This window comes from Hypanus sabinus, chromosome 15 (assembly GCF_030144855.1).
Source record: "Hypanus sabinus isolate sHypSab1 chromosome 15, sHypSab1.hap1, whole genome shotgun sequence".
NCBI classification, from domain to species: domain Eukaryota; kingdom Metazoa; phylum Chordata; class Chondrichthyes; order Myliobatiformes; family Dasyatidae; genus Hypanus; species Hypanus sabinus.
In genome coordinates this window covers 71,653,261-71,671,499 of record NC_082720.1, presented here as the reverse complement: position 1 = coordinate 71,671,499, position 18,239 = coordinate 71,653,261, and the positions used below count along the sequence as shown (strand labels likewise).

The 18,239-nt window shown below is 38.9% G+C and overlaps 2 protein-coding genes across 4 annotated transcripts in view; one reads left to right on the top strand and one right to left on the bottom strand.

Annotated features, from left to right (window-relative positions):
- lars1b (leucyl-tRNA synthetase 1b) overlaps positions 1-18,239 on the top strand; it is a 70,113-nt gene that overhangs the window by 11,114 nt on the left and 40,760 nt on the right. For 2 of the 3 annotated variants that reach the window (XM_059990517.1, XM_059990518.1), the window contains exons 3-6: positions 8,117-8,238; positions 9,089-9,176; positions 12,591-12,671; positions 16,640-16,774. In XM_059990517.1, the coding sequence (XP_059846500.1) occupies positions 9,126-9,176; positions 12,591-12,671; positions 16,640-16,774 (267 nt within the window). In that variant the 5' untranslated portion in view covers positions 8,117-8,238; positions 9,089-9,125. Of the gene's footprint in view, positions 1-6,169; positions 6,296-8,116; positions 8,239-9,088; positions 9,177-12,590; positions 12,672-16,639; positions 16,775-18,239 lie in introns of those variants that run through there. The other variant, XM_059990516.1, reaches the window with a different exon arrangement.
- On the bottom strand, positions 2-6,184 carry nudcd2 (NudC domain containing 2). Its single transcript, XM_059990526.1, has 5 exons — positions 6,028-6,184; positions 5,128-5,318; positions 3,910-3,958; positions 3,586-3,737; positions 2-766 (listed from the first exon to the last, which is right to left on the bottom strand). The coding sequence occupies exons 1-5, from the start codon at positions 6,113-6,115 to the stop codon at positions 683-685; spliced, it is 564 nt and encodes a 187-aa protein (XP_059846509.1). The 5' UTR covers positions 6,116-6,184; the 3' UTR covers positions 2-682.

Sequence of the window (18,239 nt, the reverse complement as noted above, 5' to 3'; positions counted from 1 at the left end):
GTTGGTGGGAACAGTGATTTTGGTTTTCCCTCTCTCATCCTTGGCTGTATCCACATATAAAGGGCCAAATGGAAGGAGTTCATAACTTTCACTGAATCTTCCCTATCCGATGGGGATAATATCTGTTGTTGTGGGTTAGTTAAATGTGATAAGCTTCCACCGTTCTTTTCTGATTATTTTGATGTTTAACATATCATTCCCTCAAAAAAAATAGTTATAGTTGGACTACTTTTGGGACAAATTATCTGCAGGAGTGAGACAAGAAATTAAACTGTTCTTTTGTTTTCTAAGACTGAATGATGTTTCAGTTCTATTAACTACCCCTTTAATAAATTCCTTATACTGCAGCTTTAATTTGCTTTGGCATTTTAAAATTTGTATTTACAGCACAAATCCAACAGTTTCTTCAACCTCATTGAGAGCTTAATGACCTGAGATTGATGGCAAAGCAGCGCGAATCCGTCATTTCTGGCAATTCATAAGTCGATCCACATCTCCTACAAATAATGATTTTTTTCTTGCATGGACAACAGTTGTAAATGCATCATTTTTATCTCAACAATTTCTGGGCCATTAACTCCTTCAGGCATGAATAGCAGTCTGACTTTTGCACTGGTCTTCTGAATACCCACATGTTGGCCCTGCAGAAAATAATCACTCTCCTCATGTCTTTGAGTTGTCTTCACTTTCCCAAATTTGAGAAATCTGGACCTCCACCGCTATAGTTTCCAGAAATGTCAGCTCCACTGAAGTCAAAGCCAGGATGCTACGTAGGAAGAAAGAGTTTAATTAGGATGTTTACACGTAGACCTTAAAAGAATGTGTGAGCTTTTATAGAGTTTGTACTGTCAGCTTCAAAAAAAAATCAAGATTCATAAACACAAGAGATTCTGCAGATGCTGGAAATCCAGGGCAACACACACAAAGTGCTGGAGGAACTCAGCATGTCAGGCAGCACTTATGGAAATGAACTAACTCCCCGACTGAGACCCTTCATCAATTCTGGAAATGAAGGGAAAAGAAGAGGAGGAAGAAAGGCATCATGGGGAAGTGATAGGCAGGTGAGGAAAAGTGAAAAAGCAACAGGAGGTTCAGAGTGGGGATTTGAAGGAGGAAGAGGGAGGAGATAAAGTTACCATAAATTGGAGAATTCAATGTTCTTGTCATCCCATTGGATGCTACCTAGAGCTGTTACTCCTCCAGCTTGAGAGTGGTCCATCATGGCAATAGAGGCGGCTATGAACCGACATGATAGAATGGGAATGGGGATTGGAATTAAAATGATTGGCCATTGGGAAATCATTCTTTTTGCAGATAGAGCAAATGTGCTCAATATAGCAATCCCCTAATCTATGTCAGGTCTCATCAATGTAGAGGAGACCGCATCGGGAACACTGGATACATAGACAACCCCAACAGATTCATAGGTGAAATGCTGCCTCACCTGGAAGAACTGTTTGGGGCCCTGAATGGAGGTGAGGGAGGAAATGAATGGACACGTTTAGCACTTCTTCCACTTGCAGTGATAAGTGCCAGAAGGGAGATTATTGGGGAGGAACGAAAAAATAAGGACATAATGGAAGAAGTAATCCCTGCAGAAAGTGGAGAGTAGGGGGGGAGGTAAAGATGACTTTAATGATAGGATCCCATTAAAGATGGTAGAGGTTGCAGAGAATGATGTGCTGGATGCAGTGGCTCGGGGTAGTGGGTGAGGACAAGAGGAATGCTATACGTTAAGATGGCGCAAAGGCAGACGTCCAAGAAACGGAGGAGATGCAGGCAAAGACAGCATCAATGGTGGAGGAAGTAAAACCCTGTTCTTTGAAGGAAGAGGATACCTCTGATGTCCTGCAAAGGGAAGTCTCATCCTGGGAACGGATGCAGCAGAATTGAAGGAACCGAGAAAAGAAAATGGCATCTTTACAGGAGATAGGGAAGGTACAGGTAGTCAAGATAGCCGTGGAAGTTGGTAGGTTTATATGAAACATACTGTATATAGAATATCTTAAAATTTAGCAAGCTGGAGAATTCCAAATTACATCACAGGAAGATGACCATAAAGGGAAATACAAAACAAAATTCTAGTTTTCACTGTTTCACTACTTTGATAGTTTTCTTTATTAATTGTTTCTTTACATTGTCTTCAAAGTAATTCATTTCCTTTAATATCAAAAAATGTATTCCACACAATGTGGAGAAAGTAAAAAGAATGCAATCAGTGTGGGATTAAATATATGGAAGAGGGTCAGAATGGACTTAGTAGGCCAAAAACTGTTTCTGTATAACTTTTTCTAGAAAATTACTATTCAGGATCCTTCTGATTTTAAGAGATTTTTTTTGCAGAATTTACCTCAAACATCTCCTATCAAGTGCTCTTTGAAGACATTCCTCAGAGATCCTAATTCATCAGCAACATAACTAAATTCAATATTATCTGCCCCCTTGATCTCTTTGTTCCTCACTCTGTCCAGCTTAAATATCATCTTAAACAGAAAATACTGGAATATTTAGCATATCAGAAAGCATCTAGCATGCTGCTATGACTTGAATAGGTAATTCCTTCATTGTCATACACCAAGATACACTGGAAATACTGTTTTGTAAGTCATCCATACAGATTGTTGAGAAATATGGACTTTCAGTAATCACAAACTCAATCAGCCCAACAATTTAAATATTTTCATCTATTAGTGCTTCCCATTGATTACAGAAATAAAATGACTATTTCCACTAATTTCTGAATTATATGTAATGTCCTGTAATGTTTCACTGCTAATGTTATGGTTTCTCTGTGGCAGCAATGTTTGGGTTATGACTAGAGATAATGGGGCTTTGGAATGTGGGGCTGTCCAATGAGAGGGATGTCGTTCTTTCTTGTGGGGCTGGGAGCAGGGATTTTGCGGTCTTTTGCTGGGGAGTGATGAAGAGAGAAGACACGAATGGAGAGAGTTGGTAGACTGCCAGAAGCGAGGGACTGAAGGTCAGTGACACTTGGAGGAGGTCAATGGTGGACGAATGGCCTTACCAGTGAGCTCCAATGTTGCGCATTAGACTGTTTCATGAGAATGGGCCCCTCATTTTTTGTTTCTTTACTAACCATATAGTCAAATTAAGAATTATAAAGCGCAATTGTTTAATCGTATATTGTGTACTTTTGTTATTTCGAGGTACTGATTTCTAACAGGGGACACATCGCACAGCATCCACCCAAACAAGATTTCTTAAGTTTGGCCAGGCCGAGAGGTGTCTTCTCCTAGATTAAGCCACTAGTCAAACTGAGAGTTATAATATATCAGTTGATTAGGTCAAAATGGTACTGCATTAGTTCATAGTGCCAGAAACTTTGGGTGTAATCAGAGAAATTAAAAAAAAACTATATGGTTTGCAAATTGTATAGGTAGTCCAGAACTTCATTATTATATTCTCCAGGTTACCAATGTTGGTACCATCAGGAGCTTGAGAATTACAATTTAATGTTTTCTTGACATTATATTTATTTTAAAATTCTAGGTAATAATAATGCAATGACATAACTATTGCTTCCTCAAAGTAACCATGCAGGAAACTATGCACTAAGTTGCTTACCTCCCGTTGGAACCTCTCCAGTGTGAGCTTCTTCTGCATCTCATCTTGTACTAAAGGGTCAGCATTATACTGTCCTTCCAGTAACGAAGACCAACAGTTCCCGGCTTCTCGATTACATTTCATCAGCACTATAGACACCTGCTTATTATCCTCTATCAGAATAAAATTTGTTGGAGATGGTAAAAAGATTTTTTTTCAAATCATACTTTTATTTTTTTATCTAAATACTGTATTAAGATGGAACATGTTCATACACTGAAGCACTAAAACAAACTTATTGTTCAGGAAAAAATGTTTGTTTTTGGCTTCAGAGTTACTGCCTACCTAATGTCCAGGTTCCTTCATCTGCAACAGTAGAACCATAAAGTTTACCCTGAAAAAGCAAGATTAATTTGTTATCTGGAGTGCCTCACAAAGCTAGTATCTGATTTAATTCCCTAAATGGAATTTTTAAAGATTTAAGTATCAACAATCTTAAGGAATTTTTTTAGCCAGAGTGGTGAATCTGTGGAATTCGTTGTCTTCAAGTTGGGTATATTTAAGGCAGCAGTTGACAGATTCTTGATTAGCCAGGGCAGGAAGGGATATGGGGAGAAGGCAGATGATTGGGGCTGAGAGGGAAATGGATGAAATGGCAGAAGAGACTCGATGGGCCAAATGGGCTAATTCTACTTCTATATCTTATGGTTTAATCTATGCAGTTTCCAAGCCAATAGTTTATGTAGTATGGTTCAAACTACCTGTTTCTTGTAAGCCTGATTTGTTTTTTCTCAACATGTATAACTTGTACATTTCAATCTTTAGCAAGTTTTGCTTTCATTTTTGCCAAGTGTGAAATCAAACAGAGCTCATGGCTTCACTTATAGAAATGCTCATATATAAGTAAAGACAAATACTTATTTGTATTTGTTGACAAATATAGTATTTTAATAAAGGATATCTGGAAACATGCAGTATACATATAAGTCACTGATAAAAAACAAATGAATATATTTGTTTTAACATTTTAATGAACTTATTCTGTTCAAACTTAAGCTCCACAGATGAATTACCTCCAAATTACAATTAAGATAATAACATGGCATTTGTTATCAGGAAAGTGAGATAGTTAATTTTATTTTAAAATTAAAAAATAAGTTATAATAATAAGTAAATAAGTTATAATTTCAAAGTAAAATGAAAATGGTTCATTTGCTTACTGTCCTCAGGGTCAAAACTAAGCATGGTGAAGCAGCTTTTAGTTACCTTGCTGCACATATCTGGAATAACCTTCCAGAGGTCCTGAAGTCTGCCCCAAATATTAAACTCTTAAATCAAGGCTTAAAACTTTTCTTTTCACTGTAGCTTTTAATTAGAATCTCCAGCACTGTAACTTCTATTTAACCTGTCTATTTTTTGTTATTTTCTTATATATTGCTTGATGTTTAATTTTTATATCTTGTTCTATGTACAGCATTTTGAACTGCTTTGTGTTTGAAAAGTGCTATACAAATAAATTTGCTTGTAGGTGACAGAAACATATATGTTAAGGGATCAGTTTACCTTCAGTATGATTGTCCCCTTGACAGATAAAGCTATCTCCTTACTACCCAAGTTACATTTAATGTCTTTTGCAGTTGTTCCAACGGGGACATGGACATCAATAAAAACTTCATCCATAGTTTGATACCATTCACCCCACGGGGTCTTGCAGGGCACAATCCCACTTCTTTCTTCAAAATGAACTGACATATCTGAAAAGTAAATGTGCATTTAAAAGCTTTTTAAAATATTGCACTGGAAATGCTAATAATTATTGCAATATTACTATAGTGTTACAAATGAACTAGCAAATTTGATTATTGTTCTTTAATCTTTCTGATTTTTGCAAAAAACTCATTACTGTCTTGAGTTCATTCAACACATAAAACGGTGCATAACATTACCAGACCCACTGTAAATATGCAAGCCAGTATCATCATTGAACCTGTTATTTCTTTACCATCGACTAACCAGATAACTTAACATTCAGTGCATTTTTATCAACAATCGTAAACATTTAAAGTCTTACTTGCGCACCTCACATATACAACAGTATACACTTCACAAGACATTGTTCAGGGCGGCAAACGCAACACCTTTCCCATCCACATACAGGAACACATCTGGTTCAGAACATCTCTCACGCCCTGATTTGTAATTGCTTAATCATTGTATTTAATAGTAACACAATTACACTTTAAAAATACTTTCATTTAGATAACTTCAAAACGCTCGGCCTGAGTCAATTTTCCTTTCAGTTTATTCCTTCGTTGATCAGGAGGGGTATTTTACGACCCTGCCATAAACATACACAGCCCCCTCCTTTCACAGTATGATTCCATCACCTTCAACTCCAAGGATATCTAATTACATATCCATTTCAAAGCGTTTCATTCTACTTGGGAAGAGCAAAGCCCTTACCGAAAAGCCACAGCCGCCAGGCGATAGAAAGTGGAAGGGTCAGGAAAGGGTGGGAGGCGATGCATTCTGGGGATTGTAGGCATCGCATGTCACCGTGTCTGGCTGGAACCAATAGGAACTACATTTCCCAGTGCTGCACTTGAGCAGCATCCGCACGTCAGGTCACGCCGGCGCAGTGCGCGCAGCTGGCCGGTTTGTGGTGACGGCGGCAAGTTTTCGGCAGGCGGGCGAGATTTAGGTTGTCAGCCGCGTGTCCAGCACGATGACGGTCCGTGTCGCCGGTTTCCGCGGTCGCCGTCAATGTATCTGCTGTTTGTGTTGCAGGTCTGGGAAGCGAAGGGGAAATGTAGTGAACGGCAGGTGGTTTCGCGGCGTGGGCCCGGATGGGAGCTCCGGTCCTCGGACTCGTGCCAGTGGCCGTCTTCATTCGGCTCACCGGACTTCCGTCGGGATTTGGTGCACGCCCGATCAGCCTGAGTGATGGTTGCCCTTTATTACCCTAAAAAAGGAAAGGGAGGAATGAAGGCGTTGTGTTGTCTTGCATTTGTGTGTTGAGGGCTATTTGTCATTTTGCCTTAGTTCTGATGAGTAACGCTTTTGCTGCAAACACATTGTTGAATAGTAAACGTTTGATGGCACTTTTACAGAAGTGTTGAAACCTTGTACGATGTCTGGATTAGTATTTTTACTCGTTATCGATCATTTAAATAAGATTAAAATGGCAGTTTAATTATGTCACTGGTAAATTATAGTCTCCGAATGATCGAGATGACTTCAGATCCAGTTGTTTGTTTAATTAGTTAAAGAAGTGTAAAACTAAAATTAACAAGATATCGATTATCGTTACCATGGTTGTAAAATTCCACCCAATTCACTGATGTTCTTTCTGGGAAGAAAGTATACATTTTTTTTCCTAATAGTGACCTGAATCGCAATAATGTAAGTTGACTCCCAGTTTTAAAGCAATATTGGCAATCAATCAATCAGGGCAATCGGTGATCAGTTGTCTGTGTTGCGCATATCCTATGAATAAATTGATGTAGTTTAGCGTGCTGTCATTTATAGGACCTTATATTGTCTCAGTAATTACAGTGTTTGCCTATGGAATATTGCCTTGATGTGAGCACCCTTCAAAAAAATTTTTGGATTACCCCCAGGCTATAGAAAAATGCATTAGCCCTCTTCTGCATATTTTGAATTTCCATGTAATAATGTTATTGCTGAAAAATTTTCAAGGAATTCATTAATTTCTTTCCTTTATTCAGCCATGTACAAACTAAATTGACCTTGAATTATTCTGTAATAAGCCACAAGGAAGGGATATACTAATAGACTTTGCACAAATTAAAAAAAAGGATTGTTTATATAGGACTTCTGTTTTGCAATCTGGAGCCAACACATAGGTTAATATGACAAAACATAGTATGAGATAATTTGCTACATAACTGTTTGATACTAGTAGATGTGCTAAGAAATGAGGAAAGCCTTCTTGTCCATCTCCAAATAATGCTGTGGGATCTTTAATGTACATCTGATGTCGAAGGGGAAGCATCAGTTAAAATGGCACATGAAAAATAAGGAATTAAAAACAATGCTGTCATCTCTGATTCTGCACTGCTGTGTCAACCTGCAAAGAGACTTGAACAGTAGCGGTGATCCATAGGGTACAGTTACCCAACTTGTTTATTTATCCATGCAGTAGGATCCCTGCAACTTTAATGTTGGCAATCTGATTCTAACTGGACATATAATCTAATATGTGTAGCATGCCCCTCCAAATATTAAAGAACAAATGTTTAAGGTGGGGAAGGGCAAGTTTAAAGGTATGTTTAATATAAGTTTTCTTTTTACACAGAATTGACACATGCTGCCAGGGGAGGTAGTAGAAAGAGGTTTAGGCGGCACTTAGACACTTGAACAGCCATAGAGGCCTATGGACTATGTACAGGCAGATGTAATTAGTTTAAATTAGCACCATGGTCAGTTCATTGTGGGCTGATGGGTCCTTTCCTCTACTGTGCTGGTCTATGTTCAATATAGGAAATTACTGACATTTGACACCATTTTAAAAGATTGCTTACATCCTTAGGAACGCAAGGGAACAGCTAAAGTTGATTACCTGAAAAGAATTGAAAAGGACATTCAGAAAAAATGGGATGAAAATAAACTGTTTGAGATTGATGCAGTTGAGCCGGGGAGTCCAGAGAGTAGGTAAGCTCACACTGACTTTGTTTGTCTGTCTCGATTTGCTGCTAGTTTGGAGTCTTTTTTAAAATTATTTTGAATCACATCACCAATCACATTATCAAATCCTGCAGGTAAATTGAAACAATGGGAAGCAGCATTCTTCAGCCATATTTCATATGCTTTAAAACATATAAGAAGATGCCTGAGTATGAGTGCGATGTACAAACTAATTCATTATGAATAAACATTTGAACCGCTCATGAAGAAGCGAAAACAAGGAAAGATAGTGTATTATAACTGATATGTAGAAATGCATATCAGTAATGGTTTTCTTGGAATAGCAAGATTAAGCGAAAAAAAAAATAAAAGGGAATCCTTTGGTTTTAGTTTACCTTGTTGGCAATCATAGTTTATCCTTCAACAATTACTAAATTTACAGACATGCACAACTTTACAGAGCCACCTGAGTCACGAGATGTTTCTGACTTACACTTTGAACTTTTGTGTTTTTGAAAGTATTACAGGCTCTCAAGAATATATTTTATGTTTGGCAAAGATCATGTTCAAAGTTACTGTACATTAGTTATAGATTTCCTTGCTCATAAATTTCATCGTACCAGGTGAGAGTTAAAAATGATATTAATATTTAGTTGCAACCTCAGACCATTATTTTGCACTTATTTTAACAAAAGGTATCTCAGATAGGCTCATTCAGTTCCACTTTTATGTGTGAGAATTGATTCCAGTCTTTTATATTTAAAATATGGGGCATTTAGTTTCCAGACATTGCATCATAGACTGTCAATCATGCTCTTGTTTGTGTGGAATGTTAACAATTATATATTCTAAATCTATTTATTTTAAATTGTTACAGCAAGCCAAAGTATTTTGTCACCTTTCCCTATCCGTACATGAATGGACGTCTTCATCTTGGGCACACTTTTTCTTTGTCTAAATGTGAGGTATGATATTTTTTCCCCTATTATTATGAAATTGTATATGAATTTATCTTTTTAATGTTTCCAGATAAAAAGTATGCATGATATAAAATAAAAAAAGCTTTGTAGTCCTGTTTTATTTCCTGTGGTGCAATGATGTAACTTATTCGAAGTACTTTACTATGTCAACTGTGGTTGATCTGCAGAAATTATTCTTGATGCTTTCTTCCAAGTGTTACGTATCCCGTAACTGGATAACTTACCAGCAAAGATAGAGAGGTCCGTTGGAGTCTGATGGCACTATTTTCAAACGTTTTTATTCATAAAGGGGGGCACAAAAGTAAGGTTAATACAAACATTCAGATCATATACGTCGGCAAAACTCAATCTAAAGCGCGGGTATAGCAATAATCATCATTAAGAAATAATCTCGACTGTTGTCTAGGGGATAATATATTGTCCGTTGGAAATATAAAAGTCACTCAGAAGTCTGCAGGCTTCAGCCTTTTGGGGAATTGCTGGGTTTCACGTGTTTTAGAGAGATTGGTGAGGAAAGGAAAAAACTTGCCCGGGTCTTTATGAAGCAACTCCGTTGAATCAGGGGAACGTTGGTTCCCCGTTGTTAGTTTGAAGTCACCCGCTCCCCAGGCAAAGGAGAAACGGAACGCACGTGGCTTTGAATGGCTTCCAGCTAGTACGGGAGCGCTGAGCGATGGTGTCCTTCTGGTGCATCGCTGGGGTACTGCCTCCTGCAGTCCCCTTTTATCTTGACTTGCAGAGTTGTAGATGTCCATCAAAGTAGGGTGATGCAATCCCGAGGGTGATGCCCGAGGGTGTCCATATCCATGGTAGCTGTCACGTAGCAGGGACATGCAATTCACACAGGTGTCTCTAAGAACAATGGTCAAAACCGTTGCATTGTCTCTCATTTCCTGGGTCCGAGACCTGAATTAATAGTGATCTTGCGATTCTCCGGAAGGAGGGGGCTGCTCCCGCCACTTCGGCCCCTCAGAGCTGTGGTACATTCATTACACAAGTAAGTAAAAAATGTTCAAAATACCAGTAAATGAAGACAGCTACACTGTTTTTTAAAAAAAACCATATTAAATAGAAACAGGCTTCGTCCATTTGGTTGTCTGTGTGTCTTTTCTATAATTCCTTTAAGGTTAAAGATATTCTTCAACTGCCACTTTTCGTATTAACCTCATATCCTATAATTTGCTCAATATTCACTCGTTTTTAATTCATATTTTAGTTTTGGCTGATGCCAACAAGGCTAGAGTTGTCCTTGAGAATTGTCATTTTGAATTTCTGTCTCTCTTCTGCTGAATGTACTCCCAAATTACATTACCCAGAGGAGTTTCAGGATTTGGATATTGATGGTGAAGAAACAGCAGAGTATTTCCAAGTCTGACTGATGTGGGACTTTGAAGTGAAGCCTGCAGGAAGTGGTGCTTCATCCATTTGTTGCTCTTGGTCTTGGTGGGAGAGGGTGCAGCTGTAAGAGATAGTCGGGGGGATAAATGTTTAGGATGTGATTAACCGTCAATCAAGCTGGCTGTTTGGTTCTGAAAAGTTGCTGCACTTTTTACGAGTTGTTGGGGCTGTATTGATCTTGAGAAGTGGAAAGTATTCTGTAACATTTTGCCATGTATGCCATGTAACTCGGGGAGAAATTTTGTAGGGTGTCATTCAATACAGGATACAGGTTTTCCCGGTTATCCGGAAGTAGAGTGTTCCTATGAAACCTTTTGAAAGCCAAAGTGGCGTAAAGCTAAGAAGCAATTATCGTTATGTGGGTAAAATTTTTGAGCGTTCCCAGACCCAAAAAATAACCTACCAAATCATACCAAATAGCACATAAAACCTAAAATAACACTAACATATAGTAAAAGCAGGAATGACATGATAAATACACAGCTTACATAAAGTAGAAATAATCTATGTATAATGTAGTTTCACTAACCGGAATCGGGAAGATTCGGCCAAAAACCGATTTGTAGGAAAAAAATTGGCATGTACACGCATGCACACAACACCTGCCTGCACAAGGCTTCACGTTCATGGTAGTCTTTCTTGGGGTAAACACAAGTTTAAAGCGGGCGCCTTTTATTGTAAAAATGAAAATCCTCTTTGGATTTCTTTCAGTTAGCGAAAACAGGTACCAATGTAGGTCTTTCATAAAAGTGAAGTAGCGTAAAGCGAAATTTTGTAAAGCGGGGGACACCACTGTACAAATCTTGACCAAAGTATTTATATAGCTGGTGTAGTTCAGTTTCTGATCAATTGTGACTCTCCCCATTACTAATGTTGAAAGATGTGGTTGGATCTTAGTTGGAAATGATCATGGGCTAACACTTCTGTGGTGCTGTTGGTTTCTACCAATTATCAGCCCCTATGCTGGAGTGTTTTACTGCCTACAGGCATTTGCTGAAGAAATGCAACTGTAATTGAACATAGTGCAATCACACGTGAATACCCTCATTTAAGGTATTATGACAAATGAGTTGAAGACAATTGGGCTCAGGACACATACCTGAAGTAATACTGCAATAATTATCCAGAGTTAATTGATCTTGAATAATCAGAGCCATATTTCCTTGTATGTTTGATTTTAACCAGTGTAATTTTTTTTACCTTTGCTGAATAACAAGTTTTACCAGATTGCCTTGATGCCTCACCCAGTCAAGTGTACTTGATACAAAGGCACTCACCTGACCTCCACTCTGGAGTTCAGTCTTTGGTCAATATTTGGACCAAGGCTGGATTGAGATCTGAAGCCATATGGTCCAACCAAAAACCAAACTGGGCATTGGGGAGTAGAGCATTGGGAAGAAAGTAATGTTTTTAGCATTGTCAGCAACAGCATTCATCACTTTGATGATTGAGAGTTGACGGAGTGGGTAATTAAATGGTTTGTTGGATTTGTCCTGCTATTGCTGAGCAGAAGGTAGGCTGATGATAATTGTCATTTAAATTACAGGGTTAAAATATAAAATGTGCTGAAAGCTGGCATATGTGATAGAAATACATGGTAAAGAAACATTTGTGATCTTTTGATTTGATTACTTTCTTGTTTGCATGTAATTGGAATTTAAGACATTATATACTTGTTGATATGTTATATATTTTTTGTTTTTGGGTAATGCCACGAGGAGCCCAGGCATTACTATGTGACTGTGTTGGAGTGACAGTATACACCAGTGTAATTAAGCAAATTGTTGGAATGAATATTTTCAAGTAAATTTTACTTTTTCAGGGGCAGAGAAAATGAAATTTTTGGTAAAAGAAATGAAGGGACTTGCCAATAGGAGCAAGATATCAAACCATTAAATTGATAGAATTTTTAAAATAAAGATAAAAAAACACTTAAATTTACTGAAAAGATGATGTTTTCATGAACATTCATTTCTTTACTTCCCTATCTCCCATTACCAGTTTTCTGTAGGATTTCAACGTTTAAAGGGGAAAAGATGTTTGTTTCCTTTTGGACTACATTGCACTGGTATGCCCATTAAGGTTGGTATATTTTTTAACAACCAGCAATTACTCTTTATCAGTTAATGCTGTATTAAGCGATCTGATTTTTGTAATTACAATATGAGTTTAAAACTTATTCATTTATTTAACACTTTTTAGTATCCCAAATCATCTTTGGTGCTCCTAAAACATTATCAATCAAAGTTTAACACTGCAAGTTAGAAAGAGACATCAACAAACAGGCACCTGGGCCCAAGCAGTCCTTCCAGGCAAGGCAGCACTTCACCTGCGAATCAGCTGGGGTCATCTGTTTTGTCCAGTGCTCCCGATGAGGCCTCCCCTACATTGGTGAGACCCGTTGTAAATTAGAGAACCACTTCACCATCCGCCACAAGCAGGACTTCCCAGTGGTCAAATATTTTAATTCCAATTCCCATTCCCATTCCAGCTTTCTCTTGTGCCAAGGTGAGGCCACCCTCAGGGTGGAGGAGGAACACCTAATATTCTGTCTGGGTCGCCTCCAACCTGATGGCATGAATGTCAATTTCCCCTTCTGATAAACAAATTTTCCCCCCACCTCTCCTTTCCCACTCTGACCTTTTATTGCTTTTCACCTGCTTATTACTTCCTCCTGAGTCCCCTCCTCTTTTCCCCTATGGTCCATTCTCCTCTCTTATCAGATCCCATCTCCTCCAACTCTTGACCTTCCCCACCAACCTGACTTCACCTATAACCTTCCAGCTCCCCCCACTTTTTTATTCTGGCATCTTACCCCTTTCTTTTCAGTCCTGAGGAAGGGTCTTGGCCCGAAACATCAGCTGTCTATTCATTTCCATAGATGCTGCCTTTCCTGCTGAGTTTCTCCAGTATTTGTATGTGTTGCTTTGGATTTCCAGCATCTTCAGACTTCCTCATATTTGTAAATAAACATGGTTTTATAGAGCTATTTTAAAAATTAGCTTTATGTGTCACATGTACATTGAAGCATTCAGCAAAATACACCATTTTGCATCAAATAAAATCAGTGAAGATTGTGATGAGCAAGTGTCATCAAACTTCTGGCACCTACATAGCATCCTCATTAACCCTAACCGTAAGTCTTTGAAACATGGGAGGAAACCAGAGTACTTGGGGGAAACCCACGTCATTACAGAAAGAATGTAGCAACTCCTTTTCAGCAGTAATGGGACTCGAACCTTGATATTTACAGCTGGTTGCTGTAAAGTGTTGTGTTATCCTCCGCACTACAATGCTGCCCCCTTCAAGGATAAGAGTGCTGAGATTTAGATAAAGAATTTCAGGGCCTACACCATGACAGAAATATATTATATAATTGAAAGCACACCAAGATTGTAAAGTTTGTGGATCTTGATTAGCTACCAGAACAAAGATATAAGTCTGGGGAATTAAAAGAGAGGGAGATAGTTTGGAAATAGTGGTAAAGGAATGAAATTTGTAGCGCGAAAAACAACATGTTTATTCTTAATATTTTGCTGGAGGAGATTTCCACATGTGAAATACAGTACGTTAGTCATAGTGTGAAATGAATGAGATATAGTAGAAGGGGATAAGGAAGGTACAGGTGAGAGTAACCTGAGTCTAATCAATATACATGTTCAATAGGTACATCTAATGTCAGGGAAATGTATGCAATATACATCCTGAATTTTTTTTTTTGCAAACATCCACAAAAACCCAAAGAATGAATTACAGTTAAATGATAGAATCCCAAAGCCCCTCCCCAGCTCCCCTCTCCCAACTCCCCTGCCCCACACACAAGCAACAGCAAGGCAATGACCCCCGCCCTCCCCCCAAACCCGGTTACTTGATATACCACAGTCTCTCTCTCTCTCTCTCTCTCTCTCTCTCTCTCTCTCTCTCTCTCTCTCTCCCCCTCTCTCTCTCTCTCCCTCTCTCTCTCTCTCCCTCTCTCTCTCTCTCTCTCTCTCCCTCTCTCCCTCTCTCCCTCTCTCCCTCTCTCCCTCTCTCCCTCTCTCCCTCTCTCCCTCTCTCCCTCTCTCCCTCTCTCCCTCTCTCCCTCTCTCCCTCTCTCCCTCTCTCCCTCTCTCCCTCTCTCCCTCTCTCCCTCCCCCTCCCCCCCCCCAATAGTCTTCCAGGCCACGTCCTTGGGATGTCAACAAGCAGCTGATTGTGAGACCCTGAGAGTGGGTCCCATTCTCACTAAGAACCAAAGTCAGAGTGTAACTCCAGGTCAGGGTCTTCAAAAGAACCTTGTAAAGGGAAAAAGAGATATCAGAGATAGAAATGGAGCTGTTTCTGAAGATGCAAGCAAGGGAGTTGCTTTTTAGCGCCAAGCTCTGATTTTGTGGAACCAGCAGAGCAGAAGCTTGGTGATGAAACGCAACGGGAGGGGAAAAACAAAATTGTTTTCTGGCTACAGTTCAATAGGTAAGAAAGTAATTGTCAGTGGTCCATCCCTGCTTTGACCACCCAAGTGACATCAGAGGAAGAAAATGGAGATGATCAATTGCCTTGCTGCTGAAGTTATTCTGTTTATTATTTTAAGCTTCATGAAAAATATAGTTTGAATTCCAGTTGATGATGAAAAGCAGGTTAAGTAAGCTTAAAGTGAAAGTTAAACATATCACATTATCCGAGGCCTCCATCAGTCAAAGTTGACCGTGGAACTTGCATCCTAGCTGTCTAGATGCGCAAGCTAAGGCATTATGATATGGAAAGCAAGCTCTTGCCTATGTATAAAGCTCCCCCTCTCTACTCCTCTGATGAACCCAAAGGAATGGCAGAGACTGATGCAGCAGTGTCGTAGGAATTGCCAGTCAGCATTGAACTCAATGTAAGACTTGGGGACTCCAGCTCAGGATTTTCTCCTGAAGCCCATGAGTAGGTATGGCTGCAAGGCAGTGGAGGTTTGAGATCAGAATTTTCCGTCTCCTAGATGAGCTGCCAACCATGGTTGACCTGTGCCATCTGCCTGAAGCGACTGGTTTTAAGGCACCTGCCTTTGCCCCTCTCCTGTCAGTAGAAACAGCTCCACCAGGCTTAGTAGCTAAGCCACATGTAAAGGCCAGGAGCTAGACTTAGTTGTCAAGGGTATTTGAGGCATGCCCCTTTTGGAGAATTTAATGGGTAGTGGGAAGTTGTCTGCATTACCACACCCGGCTATAACAACCTTAAGGAACCATCAGATCATATTCCATTAAAAACAAAAGAAGAATGCATGTGACAGGTATGTTCACTAGCTAGACAAAGCTAACTGTTTCGGTCTAGTTTTAAACTATCCATTTCCTCATTTTTTAACTCTACCATCTTTTAAAACACTTCAGCAGTCTCAGCTACTCGTAACAATTGTTGACAACAACCTGTTGGCCAGTTAAACATCGTTGATATATGAGTGCAGCCACCCAGCATTAAGCTATATATTGGGGGTGAAGTACACAGCTGGACCCAATCCTGCATTCACTATTCACTTCATTGGAATGGTGAAATTGGATAGATTTTCTTTCTGCATTCACTAGCTTAGAGTATTGAGGCTAATTCATCAGTATTGAGTTCCCTACCTTGGATCCATCTAAATGTGAACCTTTATACCACACTTGTATTCCCAAAAGAGAAACTCAGAAACAGGTAATTGTTTTGAGTTCCTAAAGTGGCTTATGGATATAAACTTTTATGGGTAGGAAGTTTATAATAACTATTGATTTAGCTTGGAACAAATAGCTTATGATCACTGTATCCCTTACTAAATGGAATAAATTGATTTTGGATCTGAAGTGCTATGACTGTGTAATAGCCTGTACTTAAGAGTTTTTGCTAGCTCAACGTTCAACCCAGCATGGATGGAGAGCATGCAAGTAGTTGGCTGGATTTAAACCTAGGGCCACTCGTCTCGAAGTTCTGTGTGGATGCCACTATATGACCAGTGGCTTTGCCATTTTTAAACCAAAATAAAAGTGTAGATAAGTGTCACCTGGATACCAACTCAATTTATGAGCAACTCTTCCCTGCAATTATGAATTTATTTCTAGGCTTGTGCTGACAAACTGAAGCGAGAGCTGGAATTATATGGTTATCCACCTCAGTTCCCAGAAGAGGAAGAGGAGGAAGAGAAACCTTCAAAAACTCAAGAAGGAATCATTATAGACAAGGCAAAAGGGAAGAAGGTAGGCAGTATTGCACATTTAGTCTTTGGCAGTAAATGTTCAATCATGATATTTTTATGTTTCAAATAAAAATGTACATTCCATTTTGATACAGATCTCTTTGTATTAAGTTACTGGTATGTTGAATTCATGATTAGAGCATGTTCTTATACAAAGTAAGGACCTTCTCAAAATTTAGTTTGGAAAGAGTAGACATGGAAATAATGGAACATAACTGTCAAAATAGCCATATATTTATTTTATTTTGTAGAGGCAAATTACATTTTAATGAAAATTACACTGAAAATGATTAATAATAGTTAATAATGATTATAATGGGTTCATCTTGCACTTGCTAGCTTAGGTCTTGGTGTAAATCCTGGAAGATGACGTAAGTAGTTATTTACATGAAGACTGTACTTTGGAATCAGACTTGTGCTTGCTATGTATTTTGGGTTTACAGTATTGAGTTTAAGGTCACTGGCCATTTCATCATTGCCATTGTTTCTTGTACAATCTGGGGAATACTGTTAATGTGAGAGATTCATAGCTATGGGGTGACCCCGGAATCATAACAGAAGGGCACGCTTTGATCGTACTGAATACTGATCTTGCACAACATCAGCTCTTTCTGTTCATTTCAAAATGTGTGTACAGTGTTGTGCAAAAGTCTTAGACACTCCAGATTTTCTATATAAATTTTGTTCTAGATGTTTATTTTGTCTCCTGCATCAGTGTGTCAGTAGAAAAGAGCAAATTTTAGATTAAGTATTTCAGAGAAATCATTGTACTTTGTTAAAGAAAATAACATATTAAGCAAATTAAAACGTGATTACATTTTAGGCATATAGCCCAGTGCACGATTAAACAAAGAGAGCAAATAGGTACTAATGATCAATGACATAATGAGCTGAATGAATCAAATTGATAAGCTGAAACAGAAACCAAACCCAAAAGTGAGGGTGTGGCAGATATGACAGTTTATCCTTCGAATCATCAGTTCTTACACCATGGCAAGAGGGAGCATAGCAATAAAACTCAAGGTGATCGTCTTACATCAGAAAGTTCTCACCCAAGCACCAAATTTGTGGCAGACTGAAGTTTCAAGATGCACTGTTCAGGATCTTCTGAAGAAGCACAAAGAAACGGGCAAGGTTGAGAGCCAGAAGCATAGTGGTCAGCATAAGAAACTGAATGCAACAGGCGAGAGATACTTCACACTGATGTTTCTTCTAAATCCAAAGAAATATAGCACTGCCCTCAGCTCTAAACTCACAGAAACCATGGAAACCTTTGTGATTTTGTTTTGCTGTTTGGGTGCTTCAGCACTTTGCAGTCTCTGAGTTTCTGGGAGCCAGAGGCAGCATGAGCAAACCTTGAGGTGATAAGCTTGCAGGTTGGTGTGCAAGCCAATGTTTCACCCCATTTCACCGATTATAGCTCCCATTGTTCACTGATTAAAATGATGAAAGTGATTGAAGCATCA